Here is a 20,855-nt window from a genome sequence, read left to right on the forward strand (position 1 = left end):
TCTGGTAGTGGTATGGTTGGGAGCACTTTTCAGCGGTGATATTGGACTAGGGCAGCAGTTCTCAACCTGTGGGTCACCATCCCTTTGTAACAATGAAAATACATCCTGCACATCAGCTATTTACATTATGATTCATAACAGTAGCAAAATTACAGTTATGAAATAACAACGAAAATAAATTTTATAGTTGGGGGTCACCAGAACATGAGGAACTGTATTAAAGGGTCACGGCATTACGAGGCATTAGGAAGGTTAAGAACCATTGGACTAGAGGCTGCCAGGCTGCAACAGGAAGTCTACAGTGGTGGGAAAAATGGACAAACATGCTACCTAGAGATTTGGAGGACTTGGAGTTTTTCTGTTTCTTATTGTTAGTTTTGTTTTGTTTTGTTTTAGGAAGAGACATTTCATATGATACAGTGAAAATTCCTGGTACATTTAACTTTGCACTGACACAATGAAAATCATTATATAACCGCCTTAGTTGATAACTAAGTGATTTCCAGAGCTTAGAATCCAATATTGTGACTTTATGAATTAAAAGGTGCAGGTATTTTAAATTTTGCTAGAAACAAATGCAATCTATTAGAGATCTTTCCTGGGCTTTGGCTATTCCCAAATGCATGGACTGCATAGGAGGAAGTTATCAAAATAAATTAAAGGTCTATGACCACCTAGAAGGGCTAATGGATACTAAGCGTCTAAGAACAGTAAATGCCTGCTAAACATTTTGTTTCACTGGCCTGAACCTTCAGAATAATAAAGTGACAAAAAATTAAAACAGATTATAGTTGTTGGACCTCATTTTAACAGAAATGCCTTTAACAAATATATCACTGTTAAACACCAAAGTAGTTGCTGATTTTCCCTTATTCAGGAAAAAAGGTGTGTGCATGTGTATATTTAAATCAAGCACAGGTTAAGAGTCTTATCAAAGTCCTTTTTTTACTATCTATTGAGATAATTATATGAATTTTATTTGGCCTATTAAAATAATTTTATACTAATATATTCCCTGATATGTTAAAGCATTTTGCATTTCTGAAATAAGTGTTCTGTTAGCAATGATATTCATCTTTCAGTGTACACAGTTAACTCACTAATGATTTGGGCTTTTTCACATTATATTTCTAAGTGCAAAGTCAATATTCCCAAGTGCAAAGTCAGAATTCTCCAGGTACTCGGCCAAAGTTTTGATATCAATTTAGTAGCACTAGTTTCATAATATATAGAAATAATGTCTAATTAAATTTATATAATATTTTTAACCTTTTTTATACACTTCTTATGTAAATCTCATGACAACCTTGTGACATCTGTCATCTCTATTACAGAGATAGTACAGCTATATCCTAAAGATCCAATAGCTTCCTTAATGTACCCACGCACTGAATTGCAGAGCTTGAATTTCAAAGTAGGGATCACACTAACAACCCATATTCTATACTACCTGACATCTTTTTGTCAGTATTCTACAAATAGCACTGGAATTAGATACTATTTGAAAATGGAACAGGGGATGGCAATCATGTACAAGTTAAATTGTAATCATTATAAGAAACAAAACTCTGAAGATTAAATTCCTCCAAAGTTTTTCACTTATCTACTTCTTGAGTTAATCTGAGAAAGTTCCATTTTACAAAAAATATCCATTCATCAAAAGTTTGAATACTTTTAACATCCACTTTTAAAGAATTAGAAAAGCATTCCAAAAACAAAAAAGAGATTAAAGCTTACCCTGACTTTGAGCCAGATGAAGAATTTTTGATGTAACATGTCTGGCAGCATCTGATTCTGTAGACTCAGTGTTGATCTTCTCCAGCTGAGCCAGGAGTCCCAGAATCCGAGAATTATTGGTAAGGCTAAAAAAATTGTAGAATATTAGAGCACAGTCTACATCAGTGGTAAATTCAATACTAGAAAGATCGCTGTTTCCAAAAACAAATCTATCACTAAAGCATTAAGCATCTACACATGTCACATTTTCTTACATATATGTATTTTATAACATAATGTTGGTAAGATTCTACTGATTTAAGTAGAAGAAACACATTCTAATTCAGAAAACCACACATCAAATGAGCCAGGCATTGTGGTGGGCACCTGTAGTCCCAGCTACTGGGGAGGCTGAGGCAAGAGGATCACTGGAGCCCAAGAGTTTAAGGTTGTTGCGAGCCACAATGATGCTATGGCACTCTACCAGAACAACAGAGTGAGATTCTGTCTCAAAAAAGAAAAGCATGAATCACAAATGTCCCTTCGACTCTGCTCAGGAATCCTACATCATACCCAGAAAGTTCACCTTTCTACTTCCGAAGAAGACTTTTCACACTTTAAAGCTCTCCTCAGAACTCAGACAATCTTTCCTCCTACCCCACTTCACTCTCAGTTAATGCCCTGCTTCATAACTGTTATAAAATTAAACAAAAATACACTCTCTTCCCACCACCAGATCCTTAAACGTATCTATTCCACCCAGTTCCCATTCATCATATAAGCATCCGTACATATGTAGATAAAGCAAAAGAAAAACTCCTGCCCCTCACAGACTGTACATTCAATTGGTGAGAGACAAAAAGTAAGTAAATATATAACTACAAAACACAGTATGCCAGGTGATGAGAAATGTTATGGAGAAAAAGCAGGTTGGGGGAATAAAAGGTACAGGGTGGGGATCAATTCAAGACAGAGTGATCAGAGAAGACCTCACTGAGAGATACCATTTAAGGGCAGGCCTAAAAGAAGTTAGGAGTAAACCAGGCAGATACCAGCAAAAAAAGCTATCCAGAAAAAAGGAGTCAGAAGCACCAAGATGCCAGGGCAGGAGCAAACGTGCTCTGTTCTGTGAACAATGAGGTCACCGGTGTGGCTGGACTTGACTACTTAAGGAAGAATGTAATAAGAGGAATACTTACCATAAAAGATGTAGAGGTTGAAAACAATACTGAGCATATTGTTTGAAAATGTAGCTAATACACCATTATTTTGTAGAATAGTTATCACTTTTTCAGCCAGCCAGCATAGCATAGAAATAAAAATAAATATTGTGTATAAATCTCCAAATAAAAAAGCTAAAAAATACTTTAAGAATACTTCTCCCCCAACAGCTCTGTTAGAGACTACTTCTCTTCTCTCTCCCTCTAGATTTCTGTCGTAAGTGAGCTCATCTAACCCCACATCTGTCATTTGTCATTCATGTGCTGCTTGGCTCCTACCTGCAACAGCAGCCTCAACTTCTGAGAGCTTACCCAACTCGATAAGCCCCATATAAAACTTCTTCTGTTCCTCCTCTCAAACCTATTCCTCTTCTAATCTTAACCTTCTCAAATTCACGTGAAACCATCAATTGCTCAAGACAAAAATCCAGAGTCCTTTTTTCCGTACTGTAACCCAATATAAGCACAATCTCTAAAATACCTCAAATCCATTCACTTCTCTCCATTCCTATGATTCTCTCCACTCCTACTGGTCATTTCCCAAGTCCAAGTAATTATCATCTTTCACAGCCCCCTAATTAGCCTGCTTCCCTTCTTGATGCCTAATACTCCATCCCTCACAGTGTTTTTTTTATAACTTTTTATTCTGAAATAATTATAGAATCACAAAAAAATACAGTGGTCTCTCATAACCTTCACTTAGTTTCTCCAGTGGTTACACTTTATATAATTATAGAGCAGAATCAAAACCAGAGAACTAACTCTGACAACAGTCTTGCCACAGTGCACTTATGATGGCAGCACTTTCCAAACAGCTCAGTAAGGTTTCATAACCTTGTGTCTCACAGTGTCTCTCATCAGTGTCTCACAGCCGTGTTCTGTCAATGTGTGGTGATGTCCTGCTGACAAGCGTTCATTATTGTTGCATGTTTTTGTGTGCCACTGTGATAATGTCAGAGCTTGAATTAAGGCAATGAACAAACATTCAGTTTCTTGTTAAATTTGGCAAGAGTGGAAGTGAAATCAGGGACATGTTAGTCCAACTTTATAGGATAATCCCATGAAGAAAACAGCAGTGTGCAAATGGATTAAATGTTTTTCTAAGGGGAGAGAAAGTGTCATTCATGAAGAGAGGTCGATATTACAGACAATCTTATTCCTTCCACACACACCCATGTGCAAGCACACACATGGCAATGGCTAACTTTGAAGCAAATTTCAAAGATCATTTCCTCTGAAAAAAACTTCAGCATTAACCACTTTCTTTCTTTTTTTTTTTTGCTTTCAATTTAGCTGGCTTTCACTGTTCTTAGTTTGGAGTTTTTGTTGTTTTTTTTTCCCCCCCATTCTTTTAGCAATTCTCTTGCCCTTTGCCTCCCAAGGAGCTGGGACTACAGGCGCCCACCACAACGCCCAGTATTTTTTGTTTGTTTGGGGTTTTTTGGTAGAGACGGGGTTTCACTCTGGCTCACTCCTGCTCATGCTAGTCTCGAACCTCTGAGCTCAGGAAATCCACCTGCCTCGGCCTCCCACAGCGCTGGAACTACAGGCATGAGCCACCACGCCTGGCCAGCATTAACCATTTCCTAAAACATAAAAATTATTTAAACACATATATCTACAACGTACTATCATACCAAAAACGGTAACAACAATCCTTTAATATCAAAATCCGTGTTCAAATTTCCAAAATTCTTGCTCTCATTTTCTTTAACAGTTTACAAATCAGAAACCAAGCAAATCTATAAACTGCATTTGTCTTTTTATCTAAGGATTTTTATATTATTCTTTTTTCCTTGAAATTTATTGGTTAAAAAAAAGCTTAGTTTTTTTATAGTTCAGGTTCCCGCATTCTAGATTTTGCCATTACATACCCATGGTTTCAATAAGTTTCTCTATTTTCTATACATATTTTCTGTAAACTGAAAGTCAGATCCAAAGGCCTAGTCTGATTACAGCTTGATCTGTTGACAAGAATTCAAGTAGTACTACACTCTTCCATAAGGAGGCAGATAAGTCTGGGGATCTTTTGTAAGATATGTGAATAGTCACTAATCACCATTTCTTAAATCCATCACTTTATTAAAGGTTGAAAAACAATAACTCTATTATTCCATTCCTTCTTCACTTACAACTGAGGTTATTTCCTCAGAGAATTATAGATAGCTCCATAAATATTCCATTCTTTATGGTTACTTAGAGGTACAGTTCATTAAAGAAAAGTGAAATAAACACTGGATTTTTAATTTGCTTGTATTTACCAGTCTTCAGAAGAATGATTTCATTTCCTAAAATCTTCCACAGGTCCCAAATGAAGTATATTGAATTCATGTATCAATATTAATTCACAGATTTAAACATATTTGATGTTTTGTTTTGGTTTTGGTTTTTTGTTTTTTGGGGGAGGGGTTTTTGCAGTTTTTGGCCGGGGCTGGTTTTGAACCCAGCACCTCTGGCATATGGGGCCGGCACCCTACTCCTTTGAGCCACAGGTGCCACCCAAACATATTTGATGTTTTATCTACTGCAGTTATTTTATTTTATTTTATTGAGACAGAATCATACTATGTCACCCTCAGTAGAGTTCTGTGGCATCACAGCTCATAGCAACCTCAAACTCTTGGGCTTACATGATTCTCTTGCCTCAGCCTCCCAAGTAGCTGGGACTACAAGGTGCCCGCCACAATGCCTGACTACTTTTTGGTTGTAGTTGTCACTGTTGTTTGGAAGGCCTGGGCTGGATTCGAACCCACCAGCTCTGGTGTATGTGGCTGGCACCTAACCGCTGAGCTACAGGTACTGAGCCTCTACTGCAGTTACTAATGCTGAAACTGTCTCATCTTTGATCAATAAGAACCTCTCTAAGTTGGCTCCCGAGTTCTTTTGCTACAATCTTAATTTTTGACAGATTTTTTAAAAAACATATTGGTTTTCTAGTCTGACAAAGCTCTTATTCACCAGCAGCTCTCAAAGTGTGGTCTATAAAACTTTGAAGGTACTTGAAACCTTTTCACAAAATCTGCTAGGTTGAAAACTATGTTCATAAAAATACTACACAATTTAACTTTGACGCTATGTTGACATTTGCACAATGGTCCAAGGCAATGATGGATAAAGGGTGATGCCACAGCACAAATCAAAGTAGTAACATTAAATTATGCTACAGGTCACACCACATTCTCCACCAGCATCCACTCGTAATTATAAAAAGACAGTTTCACCCATGAGTACACACCATCCTAACATTCTGTGTGCACAAAAACACTTCTGCTGCACACTGAAATCTGACAGTTATCTTGGGTTTGAGAAAATACATGTGACTGACTTGCAAATTGAACTAGCCACTTTTTTTCATAGAGCATCACTTTTACTTCAAAAACCAATGAACAAACAACAATGATTCAGACTGGGATACTCTGCCAGACATTTTTCTAGAAGTAAGCAAAGTGACTCATTTCAAGGAAACAACTGATACATTTATTGCCTATGATAAAACTTGAGCTTTCAAGCAAAAATCAGAATTTTGGAAAATATCAATCTAATCATCATGACCTTAACAATTCCTGAATATTTAAAGAATTTTCACATAAAGTCAGTGGTGACACTGACAGATATAACTTTTTAATATTGTGTAAAAAGAAGGATCAATGTTTACGTTACAAGTTCTGCATAACTCACTACACCAATTATTTTCCAAATGATCAATGTATGATGTTATAAATTCAGATAAGGGTAAAAGAATTATTCAAAGTGCACAATAGACCAATGAATTTTAATATTAACAGTGTGCAAAAAAGTTCACTAATATGGCTTCAGATTCCACATTGACAATAACCTTTAAGAAACTACCACTTACCAAATCTTAGTATAATATCAAAAACAATTTCAATTTGAACTTCAAAGACTAGTTTATTTCCAAAGTATGTATATATGCTATCATTTAAAACTATTTGTTCCTCATTTATAACTATCACTCTTGCTTCAATCACATTTTTACTGTTTTTCTCCAAAAACACACAATTTTATTTTGTCCCACTATAAATCAAAGAACAATAAATTCAAAAGGTTATTAAGCACTCCTTCCATTTACTAATTACATATCCCAGATCTTTTTCTTCATATCCTTCAACAATAAGAACACAAAAACAACATACACACACACAAAATATGCATGTGTATAAAGAGTATGTACACATGCATATAATAAATGTGGAATCAGAACCAGGTAAGAGAATCCAGTTATCTTCCATTAAGCCGGAGATTAAAGAAATCTGCAAAAATGTAATAAAAGTATGCCACACTTCTTACCAAATATTTTCTGTGTAGGAAAATAATTATTTTTAATACAAATATCTTATACCTTATGCCATGGGTTGTTTATTCTTATTTTTAAATGAACTGATAGCTTGTTGTTGTTAAAAGTCCCTCTCACAATTGTGTCTTGACCCAAAAGGTGTGTCACACACCAAGACCCCACTCCTCCCTCCCTCCTTTCCCTCTCTCTCTCTTCCTTTCTCCCACCCCTCCCTCCTTCTTTCTCTTTCTGCTCTCCCCTTCCCCCACCCCAACTTATCATTAATTGTCATTAATTGTCCTCATATCAAAATTGAGTACATAGGATTCATGCTTCTCCATTCTTGTGAAGCTTTACTAAGAATAATGTCTTCCACTTCCATCCAGGTTAATATAAAGGATGTAAAGTCTCCATTTTTTTAATGTCTGAGTAGTATTCCAGGGTGTACATATACCACAGCTTGTTAATCCATTCCTGAGCTGGTGGGCATTTAGGCTGTTTCCACATTTTGGCGATTGTAAATTGAGCTGCAATCAACAGTCTCATGCAGGTGTCCTTATGATAAAAGGATATTTTTTCCTTCTGGGTAGATGCCCAGTAATGGGATTGCAGGATCAAATGGGAGGTCTAGCTTGAGTTCTTTGAGGGCTCTCCATACTTCCTTCCAAAAAAGCTGTATTAGTTTGCAGTCCCACCAGCAGTGTAAAAGTCTTCCCTTCTCTCCACATCCACACCAGCATCTGCAGTTTGGAGATTTTGTGATGTGGGCCATTCTTGCTGGAGTTAGATGGTATCTCAGGGTGGTTTTGATTTGTATTCCTCTAATAATTAGGGATGATGAGCAATTTTTCATGTGTTTGTTAGCCATTCGTCTGTTTTCTTTAGAGAAGGTTCTATTCATGTCTCTTGCCCATTGATGTATGGGATTGTTGGCTTTTTTCATGTGGATTAATTTGAGTTCTCTACAGATCCTAGTTATCAAGCTTTTGTCTGATTCAAAATATGCAAATATCCTTTCCCATGGTGTAGGTTGTCTCTTTGCTTTGGTTGTTGTCTCCTTAACTGTACAGAAGCTCTTCAGTTTAATGAAGTCCCATTTGTTTATTTTTGTTGTTATTGCAATTGCCATGGCAGTCTTCTTCATGAAGTCTTTCCCCAGGCCAATATCTTCCAGTGCTTTTCCTATGCTTTCTTTGAGGATTTTTATTGTTTCATGCCTTAAATTTAAGTCCTTTATCCATTTTGAATCAATTTTTGTGAGTGGGGAAAGGTGTGGGTCCAGTTTCAGTCTTTTACATGTAGACATCCAGTTCTCCCAACACCATTTATTGAATAGGGAGTCTTTCCCCCAAGGTATGTTCTTGTTTGGTTTATCGAAGATTAGGTGGTTGTAAGATGTTAGTTTCATTTCTTGGTTTTCAATTTGATTCCAAGTGTCTATGTCTCTGTTTTTGTGCCAGTACTATGCTGTCTTGACCACTATGGCTTTGTAGTACAGACTAAAATCTGGTATGCTGATGCCCCCAGCTTTATTTTTATTACTAAGAACTGCCTTAGCTATATGGGTTTTTTTTCTGGTTCCATACAATATGCAGAACCATTTTTTCCAAATCTTGAAAGTACGATGTTGGTATTTTAATAGGAATGGCATTAAATAGGTAGATTGCTTTGGGAAGTATAGACATTTTAACAATGTTGATTCTTCCCAGCCATGAGCATGGTATGTTCTTCCATTTGTTAATATCCTCTGCTATTTCCTTTCTGAGGATTTTATAATTTTCTTTATAGAGGTCCTTCACCTCCTTCATTAGGTATATTCCTAGGTATTTCATTTTCCTTGAAACTATGGTGAAGGGAGTTGTGTCCTTAATTAGCTTCTCATCTTCACTGTTAATGGCGTATACAAATGCTACTGACTTGTGGACATTGATTTGATATCCTGAGACATTACTGTATTTTTTGATGACTTCCAAGAGTCTTGTGGTTGAGTCTTTGGGATTCTCCAAGTATAAGATCATCGACAGCAAAGAGGGAGAGTTTGACCTCCTCTGCTCCCATTTGAATTCCCTTTATTTCCTTGTCTTGCCTAATTGTATTGGCTAGAACTCCCAGCACTATGTTGAATAGTAAAGGTGACAGAGGACAACCTTGTCTGGTTCCAGTTCTAAGAGGAAAAGCTTTCAGTTTTACTCCATTCAGTAAAATATTAGCTGTGGGTTTGTCATAGATAGCTTTGATCCGTTTCAGAAATGTGCCACCTATGCCTGTACTCTGCAGTGTGCTAATTAGAAAAGGATGCTGGATTTTATTGAATGCCTTTTCTGCATCTATATGGTCTTTGTTTTTGCTTCTGTTGATACAGTGAATAGCACTTATGGACTTTTGTATGTTAAACCAGCCTTGCATCCCTGGGATGAAACCTACTTGATCGTGATGTGTGACTTTTTTGATGGTAAGGTGTAATCTATTGGCTAAGATTTTGTTGAGAATTTTTGCATCTATATTCATTAGTAAAACTGGTCTGAAATTCTCCTTTTGAGTTGGGTCTTTTCCTGGTTTTGGTATCAGGATGATGTTTGCTTCATAGAACATGTTAGGGCAGATTCCTTCCTCCTCAATTTTTTGGAATAATTTCTGCAGTAAAGGAATAAGCTCTTCTTTGAAGGTTTGATAGAATTCTGGTGTGAAGCCATCCTGACCACAGCATTTTTTTCTTGGAAGATTTTTTTATTGTGTCTTTTATCTTGAAATTGGTCTGTTCAGGAGCTCTATTTCTTCCTGGCTAAGTCTAGGCAGAGGATGTGATTCCAAATATTGATCCATTTCCTTCACATTGTCAAGTTTCTGGGCATAGAGTTTCTGGTAGTATTCAGAGATGATCTCTTGTATCTCTGTGGCATCAGTTGTTATATCCCCCATTTCTGATTGAGGTAACTAGAGATTTACCTAGTTACTTTTCTATTTCTAGTTAGTCTAGCCAAAGGTTTATCTATTTTATTTATTTTTCAGAAAACCAACTCCTGTTTCATTGATTTTCTGAATAATTCTTTTGTTTTCAACTTCATTGATCTCTGATTTAATTTTGGATATTTCTTTTTAACTAGGTAACTAGAGATTTACCTAGTTACTTTTCTATTTCTAGTTAGTCTAGCCAAAGGTTTATCTATTTTATTTATTTTTCAGAAAACCAACTCCTTGTTTCATTGATTTTCTGAATGATTCTTTTGTTTTCAACTTCATTGATCTCTGATTTAATTTTGGATATTTCTTTTCTTCTGCGGGGTTTAGGCTTAGGTTGTTCTTCTTTTTCCAGTTCCATCAGATGGCTTGTGAGTTTGTTGATACACTCTCTTTCTGTTTTTCAGATGCAGGCATCTAAAGCAATAAATTTTCCTCTCAGAACTGCTTTTTCTGTACCCCACAGATTTTGGCAGCTTGTATCTTCATTGTTGTTATGCTCAAGGAAGTTAATGATTTCCTCTTTTATTTCTTCCTGCACCAAACTGTCATTCAACAGAAGGTTGTTCAATTTCCATGCCCTTGTGTTGGAGTTGAATGTTTTTGTTGGAGTTGAGTTTTACCTTTAGTGCCTTGTGGTCTGAGAAGATACAAGGTAAAATTTCAATTCTTTTGATTCTGTTCAGGTTTTTTTTGTGTCCTAGGATATGATCAATTTTGGAGAATGTTCCATGGGGTGATGAGAAGAATGTATATTCTTTATCTTTGGGATGGAGTGTTCTATATGCATGTATCAAGCACGTTGTTCTAGGGTCTTATTTAAGTCCCTTATATCTTTGTTTAATTTCTGTTTAGAGGATCTGTTTAGAGCTCTGTAAGAGGAGTGTTAAAGTCCCCTGTTATTATGGTGTTATAGGATACCATATTGCTCAGACTGAGTAAGGACTGTTTCAAGAATCTGGGGGCATTTAAGTTGGGTGCATTAACATTTAGAATTGAAACATCTTGTTGTATTTTTCCCTTGACCAATATAAATAAAGTGACCATCTTTGTCTTTTTTGACTTTAGTTACTTTAAATCCACGTCTCAGAAAATAAGATTGCAACCCCTCCTTTCTTCTGAATTCCGTTTGCCTGAAAAATTGTCTTCCGACCCTTAACCCTGAGTTGTAATTTATCTTTTGAAGATAGGTTTGTGTCCTGCAGACAGCAAATGGATGGCTTGTGTTTTTTAATCCAGTCAGCCAATCTATGTCTCTTCAGTGAGGAATTCAAGCCATTAACATTTATTGAGATAATTGATAAGTGTGGTAGTGTTCTATTCATCTTATTTTGTGAGAGTCCATTGCTTAGTTTTATCTTTTGCATCAGTGTGGAAGTTAGGTTCTGTCCTTTAATTTCTGAGTTCTTACTTTGCTGTTGGTCCACTGTGTCGGTCAGTGTGCAGAACAGGTTGAAGTATTTCCTGTAGAGCTAATCTTGTTGGGGCGAATTTCCTCAATGTTTGTATATTAATAAATGATTTGATTTATCTGTCAGCTTCAAAGCTTAGCTTAGCAGGAGGGAGAATTCTGGGCTGGAAATTGTTCTGTTTAAGTAGATTAAAGGTAGATGACCATTGTCTTCTTGCTTGGAAAGTTTCATTAGAGAAGTCTGCAGTCACCCTGATGGATTGGCCCCTGTAGGTCAACTGTTGCTTACTCCTGCCATCTTGCAGAATCTTTTCTTTCATCTTAACTTTAGACAGGTTCATCACAATGTGTCTGAGAGAAGCTCTGTTAGAGTTGAGGCAAACCTGGGGTCCGATATCCCTCTGAAAAGAGTGTGTCAGAATCTTTGGTGTTATTTGGGAAATTTTCATTTATAATATTCTCTTGTATGGCTCAGTGCCTGTATGTACCTCAAGCAGCTAAGGCAGCAGCCACATACACCAGAGCTGGCGGGTTCGAATCCAGCCAAGGTCTGCCAAACAACAATGACAACTACAACCAAAAAATAGCTGGATGTTGTGGCAGATACCTGGAGTCCCAGCTCCTTGGGAGGCTGAGGCAAGAGAATCGCTTAAGCCCAGGAGGTGGAGGTTGCTGTGAGCTGTGACCCCATGGCACTCTACCCAGGGCAACAGCTTAAGGCTCTGTTTCAAAAAAAAAATTCCCTAGTATGGCTTCCATTCCCCTGGGGCATTCTTCTTCCTCTTCTGGGATACCTATAATTCGTATGTTTGAACGCTTTATAAAGTCCCATAATTCTGTCAGTGAACGTTCTGCTTTCTCTTTCTTCTTTTCTACCTCTTTAGTTGTCCGAGTTATCTCAAGAGCTTTGTCTTCTACCTCTGAGATTCTTTCTTCTGTATGGTCTAACCTCTTGCTGATACTTTCTATTGCATCTTTAAGTTCCCTAATTGCTTCAGTTCCTTCAGCTCTGCTATACCCTTTCATATTCTTCATGTTGTTCATCTCTTATTTGATTCTGTTTTTGGATTTCCTTTTGGTTATTTTCCATTTTATCAGCAGTTTCCTTCATTGTTTCCATCATTTCCTTCATTGTTTTCATCATCTATATTCTAAATTCCCTTTCTGTCATTTCTAACATTTCTTTATAGGTGGAATCCTCTGCAGTAGCTACCTCACAGGGGTTGCTCTGGACTGGTTTTTCATGTTGCCAGAATTTTTCAGCTGATTCTTCCTCATGAGTGTTTTCTTTTATCTGTGTCCTTGCCCTAATTTTCCTTTCACTTCCTCTTGCTCTTGAAGTTACCATGCCTCTGGCCTATGGTTTCGATGAGCCCAGTTCTCCACTGCTTTTGTCCTCCTCATGGGGTCTAGAAGTCTCTCACTGACTTCCTGTGTCCCCAAAGGGATGTTTCTGGGCAGATCCCACCAGCCAGAGATGCCTGGAGTCTTCTCTTCCCAGTCTCATGGTGCCCAGATGCAAGGAAACTGTTACTCGGCCACCTTCTTGCTCCTCCCTCTGATAAGTAGTTTTAATACTTGGTTTTAATTTATAGTATTATAAATATCAATAGATAAAATAATTTTCCACATAATTTTAGAGCCATAACTAATTTTATCAGTAGATAAAATAATTTTCCACATAATTTTAGAGCCATCACTAATTTAAGAATATAAAGGTGTTCTGAAGCCAACTGCTATTTTTGGTTGTACTTCTGATTAGGAATCAACCCTTTCTCTAAAGGGTCCTCATTCTTTCTAGTGAGCAATGGTATTTAAGGCACCACAGACCACAGTCTTTTTACTAGAGAGCAAACACATACTTTAAAATCTTCTGCAACCCAGACTTGAGAAAAATTTGCATCCACAGAAACCAAAATTCTGATTAATAGCAAAGCATTTTGTTTTCTCCAATTATATTTCTCTTAAAAAGTTATCTGTTATTATTTCTCAGTAGCTAACAAAACATTTGTTATCAAAATAATTCAATATAAAACCATTCACAAACATATAAAACACAATTAATATAACACAGGCCCTAAAATTAAGTTTGCTCTATCAGTAACTTAAAAAGTTGAAGTTAATTACACCACTACAAAAAAAAAAACAAAAAACTTTCAGTTTAAGTGATTTCTTTGTAAGAATCATGTTTTCCACATGACAGATGAATTATTTTGAAGGAAGGAAAATAAATGGAAATCAAGTACATAATTAAATCAATTTCCTTCTCTATTCTCTTTTTCTCATCTATAGAATGAAAATCAAACAAAATGATATTCTAAGCCGTTCTCCAACTTAGCTCTAAAATTTTTGTAACTGCTTTCTAATATTGAGAAAGTCACAGGCAGAACACCAGAGGGCAGCTCTATCTTTTGACTGATGGTTAAAGGCAAAAATCTGAGAGTAACAGGACTAAAATAGAAAGAAAAAAAGTGGGGGAGGGTGTGCATGAGCAATTTGAGATACTAAACTGCAAAGCAGAAACATTTTAAATAAAGACACTTAGAAGGAGATATATGTTCCCTGCTTTACCTATTTTTATATTAATCAAAATGAGGCTGAGATCAATCCTGCGGGGTTTCGTTTATAATTGTTAACATCATTTATGTTACAGTAAGAAAATCAAGACATTTTTAAAAAATGATCAATGTGAAAGAAATCAAATTAAGTTAATTGCAAAAACATACTTTAAAAACTTATTTCATCCATCCCTTCATTCATTCATTTATTTTAAAAGACAAGTATCACTTTGTCTTTTTAAACAGAAAGTTGGGTTCACACTACTGAACTCAACTGATCCCCTCATCTTAGCTTCCCAAATAGCTATCATTATCACTACACACCACTGTGCCCAGCCCAAATGTATATTTTAGGGGTATTATCACTCAAATATTTATTTCACTGTCCTGGTCTCATGCTGCTCTTGAGTCTTTGAGTTTATATAAATTTTCTTGGATAATGGCAAAGTATACAATGGTATACAGATATTACCTTTGCACAAATGATTTCCCAAGTAGGAGCAAGGACTATAAAATCTGCCTTCCCTTCATAAATAAACTGCACTACATTTTTCACCTTAAAATGTAAAGTGAATATAGGAAATAGAGTCTTCCTCATAAGTAAGGTAACAACAAATGGCAGCAAAAAAATCCATTAAAATATATTGACTTTTAGGGTTGAATAGATTCACAGAAATGAAGATTTACCTTCAAATGATATAGTTTTTTTTTTCAAATGCACATTATCTTTCAGAAATGCCTGTTCCTCGCTTATAATTATTTCTTGCTTTAATCACATTTTACTGTTTCCTTCCAAATAATAGACACACAACTTATTTTACTCCATTTTATTTGGTTATCTATTTATCAATATTTACCATATTACAAATTAAAAATCAGAAAAGTTTAAACTATTCATTAATTTATTAAAATCATAAATCCATTATAAAATTAACATATTTTTATACAAGATACCTGTATTTTACAAATAAAAAGTTTAGAGAGAAAAGCAATTATTTTACATTATTGCAAATCTCTCTAGTGTCTGGCTCAATGGAAAACAGATTCTTATGCATACTTCTGCCTTCAATCTGTTACGATATCGCACATCATACAGCCTCTGGAAAATTTCACTTTACACTCATAAGACAATGAATGTGGAAAAGGCAATGATGTCTCAGTATTTCTATGCAAACAGTTTTGACATCTGAGTTCCACAGATAACACCCTGAGAACTTACATTTCCAAAACAACTAAAGTGTAATTCTAACTCACATTACACAATTACACATTCAGTACAGGTCAGCAGGGTACTCTACTCATTCAAAGACTCAAGCTTCCAGAGATGTTCCCATGCTCACAACAAGAGAAAAAAGAGAGATGTGGCAAGTGTGCCCTAGCTCCTAAAGCTCTTATCTGGAAATGACAAATACCACCTCAGCTCATGTTTCACAGGAAACATGTCTCAAAGAAAATATAATACAATCACGCCGCATGCCCCAAAGGAAGAGAACCAGAATCTCTGTGACCTTAAGAAAGGAAAATATGGTGAGGCGGAGCAAGATGGCAGCCGAGTAACAGCTTCCTTGCATCTGGGCACCGTGAGTCTGGGGAGATAGGACTCCAGGCATCTCTGGCTGGTGGGAACTGCCTATCATCACTCCTATGAAAATACAGGGAGTCAGCGAGAGACTTCTGGACCCCAAGAGGAGGACTAAAACAGTGGAAAGCCGGCAAGTGGTCGCGTGTGTTCAATCCGTCTAAACCCGCCCACAACTGTAAGTTCAGTAGCAGCGAGACTGCAAACCAGAAAGGCCTTACCTGTGAACTCTTTTGATGTCCTTGGACTTGGCACTGAGTTGAACTGCCTTGGGGAAGGCCTGAGCGGGAGTGCGGAGAACTTTGGCCGTTGTCTAGGGCCCCAGTCTGAGCCGCTGAGCCAGACGGAGCTGATAGTGTTTGGCGGTGGGTCACACGGATCCATTGTCAGTGATCTGCCCCGGCAAGCTCTGCCCTCAGGGTCCCAGAGCTAGAAACGGGTGGGAGCTGGTAACCCAGCAACCAAGTAGCCTAAGGGTGGGGTCTGAGCCGCCTTGCAGCCCTAACCCTCAGGGGCAGAGTGAGATCGGTTTTGGCACACTGAGTAAGTGCATAGCCACTTCAGCAGCGATTCCAGCGAGAAAGCTGGGAAAGCTTCTGCTCAGCAAGTTTACAAGTTCAAAGTGCCTTTTAAGTAGGCTGAAGAGAGATTTAGGGTGTCTACCTGCTGGGGTTTGAGAAATCAGCAGCCTCCAGTCGTATCAGAACTGTGACTAACATCTCATACCCCAGAAGACCACGTGTTGCCCAGACAATATTCAATAACATATAGAAACTGCTTTGTTTTTGGTTGTGTATTTTTTTCTTCTTTTTGTTTTTGGTTTGGTTGTTTTTTTTGTTTGTTTATTTTGACGTTGCTGATGTTCTTTTGTTTTTTTAATTTCAATCTTTTCCACACAGATCCCTTTTTCTTTCTCAATTTTCCTAGTTTAATTATAATTTCCCATTGCTGCCTTTTTTAATAACTTCAACTTCATTTTTGCTAGTGTTTCTACCGATATAATTTGGTTTTTCACCCAATTTTATCCCCGTAAAGTTTTCTGTTTGCTTCTTTTGGTTTGATTTAAAGCATTTTTGTCTTTCCTCTCTACTTGGTGGAGGTGGGGTACTGTGTCTGATCAGGTTAGCAAAGAGCTGCTGACCTCAAGGGAACCACGCAACTGGGCACCCCCAGAAGGTGGGGTTTTTTAAGGTTGTGTCAAAGTACCCTACTGTACACCTATATTGCCCTGTCTCCCTCTTTCTGTGCCTCTCTTCTTTTTGTCAATATTCCTTATACCCACCCCCTCTCCTTTCTCTATCTTTCTTTTTTTCTTATCACTCGGTCCTCCTTTCTTTCATCCCCTTTTTTTGCTCTTCAACCTTCTCACCCTTCTGGTCCTATAACCCTTAGTCCACAGGCACAAGAACTTAAAGAGCAAGAGGAAGTGAAAGGAAAATTAGGGCAAGGAAACAGATAAAAGAAATCACTCATGAGGAAGAATCAGCAGAAAACTCCAGGCAACATGAAGAACCAGTCTAGAACAACCCCACCAAGGGACCATGAGGTAGCTACTGCAGATGATTCCACCAGTATAGAAATGTTAGGAATGACAGAAAGGGAATTTAGAATACACATGTTGAAAACAATGAAAGAAATGATGGAAACAATGAAGGAAATTGCTAATAAAGTGGAAAATAACCAAAAGGAAATCCAAAAACAGAATCAAATAAGAGATGAACGATATGAAGAATATAAAAAGGATATAGCAGACCTGAAGGAACTGAAACAGTCAATTAGGGAACTTAAAGATACAATGGAAAGTATCAGCAACAGGTTAGACCATGCAGAAGAAAGAATTTCAGAGGTAGAAGACAAAGTTCTTGAGATAACTCAGACAGTAAAAGAGGCAGAAAAGAAGAGAGAGAAAGCAGAACGTTCACTGTCAGAATTATGGGACTTTATGAAGCGTTCCAACATACGAGTTATAGGAATTCCAGAAGGGGAAGAAGAATGCCCCAGAGGAATGGAAGCCATACTAGAGAATATTATAAAAGAAAATTTCCCAAACATCACCAAAGAGTCTGACACACTGCTTTCAGAGGGCTATCGGACCCCGGGTCGCCTCAACTCTAACCGAGCTTCTCCAAGACACATTGTGATGAACCTGTCCAAAGTCAAGACAAAAGAAAAGATTCTGCAAGCTGCCAGGAGTAAGCGCCAGTTGACCTACAGGGGCAAATCCATCAGAGTGACCGCAGACTTCTCTAATGAAACTTTCCAAGCAAGAAGACAATGGTCATCTACCTTTAATCTACTTAAACAGAACAATTTTCAGCCCAGAATTCTGTACCCTGCTAAGCTAAGCTTCAGAATTGACGGAGAAATCAAATCATTTACGGATATACAAACATTGAGGAAATTCGCCACAACAAGACCAGCTCTACAGGAAATACTTCAACCTGTTCTGCACACTGACCACCACAATGGATCAGCAGCAAAGTAAGAACTCAGAAATCAAAGGACAAAACCTAACCTCCACACTGATGCAAAAGATAAAATTAAGCAATGGACTCTCACCAAATAAGACGAATAGAATACTACCACACTTATCAATTATCACAATAAATGTTAATGGCCTGAATTCCCCACTGAAGAGACATAGATTGGCTGACTGGATTAAAAAACACAAGCCATCCATTTGCTGTCTGCAAGAAACACACCTGGCTTCAAAAGACAAATTAAAGCTCCGAGTCAAGGGTTGGAAGACAATTTTTCAGGCAAACGGAATTCAGAAGAAAAGAGGAGTTGCAATCTTATTTTCAGATACATGTGGATTTAAAGCAACTAAAGTCAAAAAAGACAAAGATGGTCACTTTATATTGGTCAAGGGAAAACTACAACAAGAAGACATTTCCATTCTAAATATTTATGCACCCAATTTAAATGCTCCCAGATTCTTGAAGCAGACCTTACTCAGTCTGAGCAATATGATATCTGATAATACCATCATAACAGGGGACTTTAACACACCTCTTACAGAGCTGGACAGATCCTCTAAACAGAAATTAAACAAAGATGTAAGAGATTTAAATGAGACCTTAGAACAACTATGCTTGATAGATGCATATAGAACACTCCACCCCAAAGATAAAGAATATACATTCTTCTCACCACCCCATGGAACATTCTCCAAAATTGATCATATCCTGGGACACAAAACAAATATCAACAGAATCAGAAGAATTGAAATTTTACCTTGTATCTTTTCAGACCATAAGGCACTAAAGGTGGAACTCAACTCTAACAAAAATGCTCAAGCCCACCCAAAGGCATGGAAATTAAACAATCTTCTGTTGAATAACAGATGGGTGAAGGAAGAAATAAAACAGGAAATCATTAACTTCCTTGAGCATAACAACAATGAAGACACAAGCTACCAAAACCTGTGGGATACTGCAAAAGCAGTTTTGAGAGGAAAATTCATCGCTTTAGATGCCTACATTCGAAAAACAGAAAGAGAGCACATCAACAATCTCACAAGAGATCTTATGGAATTGGAAAAAGAAGAACAATCTAAGCCTAAACTCAGTAGAAGAAAAGAAATATCCAAAATCAAATCAGAGATCAATGAAATTGAAAACAAAAGAATCATTCAGAAAATTAATGAAACAAGGAGTTGGTTTTTTGAAAAAATAAATAAAATAGATAAACCATTAGCCAGACTAACTAGAAATAGAAAAGTAAAATCTCTAATAACCTCAATCAGAAACGATAAAGGGGAAATAACAACTGATCCCACAGAGATACAAGAGATCATCTCTGAATACTACCAGAAACTCTATGCCCAGAAATTTGACAATGTGAAGGAAATGGATCAATATTTGGAATCACACCCTCTCCCTAGACTTAGCCAGGAAGAAATAGACCTCCTGAACAGACCAATTTCAAGCACTGAGATCAAAGAAACAATAAAAAAGCTTCCAACTAAAAAATGCCCTGGTCCAGATGGCTTCACTCCAGAATTCTATCAAACCTTCAAGGAAGAGCTTATTCCTGTACTGCAGAAATTATTCCAAAAAACTGAGGAAGAAGGAATCTTCCCCAACACATTCTATGAAGCAAACATCACCCTGATACCAAAACCAGGAAAAGACCCAAACAAAAAGGAGAATTTCAGACCAATCTCACTCATGAACATAGACGCAAAAATTCTCAACAAAATCCTAGCCAATAGATTACAGCTTATCATCAAAAAAGTCATTCATCATGATCAAGTAGGCTTCATCCCAGGGATGCAAGGCTGGTTTAACATACGCAAGTCTATAAACGTTATCCACCATATTAACAGAGGCAAAAATAAAGATCACATGATCCTCTCAATAGAAGCAGAAAAAGCATTTGATAAAATCCAGCATCCTTTTCTAATTAGAACACTGAAGAATATAGGCATAGGTGGCACATTTCTAAAACTGATTGAAGCTATCTATGACAAACCCACAGCCAATATTTTACTGAATGGAGTAAAACTGAAAGCTTTTCCTCTTAGAACTGGAACCAGACAAGGTTGTCCTCTGTCACCTTTACTATTCAACGTAGTGCTGGAAGTTCTAGCCAATACAATTAGGCAAGACAAGGAAATAAAGGGAATCCAAATGGGAGCAGAGGAGGTCAAACTCTCCCTCTTTGCTGACGACATGATCTTATACTTAGAGAACCCCAAAGACTCAACCACAAGACTCCTAGAAGTCATCAAAAAATACAGTAATGTTTCAGGATATAAAATCAATGTCCACAAGTCAGTAGCTTTTGTATACACCAATAACAGTCAAGATGAGAAGCTAATTAAGGACACAACTCCCTTCACCATAGTTTCAAAGAAAATGAAATACCTAGGAATATACCTAACGAAGGAGGTGAAGGACCTCTATAAAGAAAACTATGAAATCCTCAGAAAGGAAATAGCAGAGGATATTAACAAATGGAAGAACATACCATGCTCATGGATGGGAAGAATCAACATTGTTAAAATGTCTATACTTCCCAAAGCTATCTACCTATTCAATGCCATTCCTATCAAAGTATCTACATCGTACTTTCAAGATTTGGAAAAAATGATTCTGCGTTTTGTATGGAACCG

The 20,855-nt window shown here is 37.1% G+C and overlaps 1 protein-coding gene across 6 annotated transcripts in view; it reads right to left on the reverse strand.

The window, feature by feature from the left end:
• AGTPBP1 (ATP/GTP binding carboxypeptidase 1) overlaps nt 1–20,855 on the reverse strand; it is a 208,423-nt gene that overhangs the window by 166,888 nt on the left and 20,680 nt on the right. For all 6 annotated transcript variants that reach the window (XM_053576852.1, XM_053576834.1, XM_053576841.1 and 3 more), the window contains exon 3: nt 1,738–1,862. In XM_053576852.1, coding sequence (XP_053432827.1) covers nt 1,738–1,862 — 125 coding nt within the window. The remainder of the gene's footprint in view (nt 1–1,737; nt 1,863–20,855) is intronic.

The sequence above is a fragment of the Nycticebus coucang genome, chromosome 2 (assembly GCF_027406575.1).
Source record: "Nycticebus coucang isolate mNycCou1 chromosome 2, mNycCou1.pri, whole genome shotgun sequence".
In the NCBI taxonomy this organism is placed as follows: domain Eukaryota; kingdom Metazoa; phylum Chordata; class Mammalia; order Primates; family Lorisidae; genus Nycticebus; species Nycticebus coucang.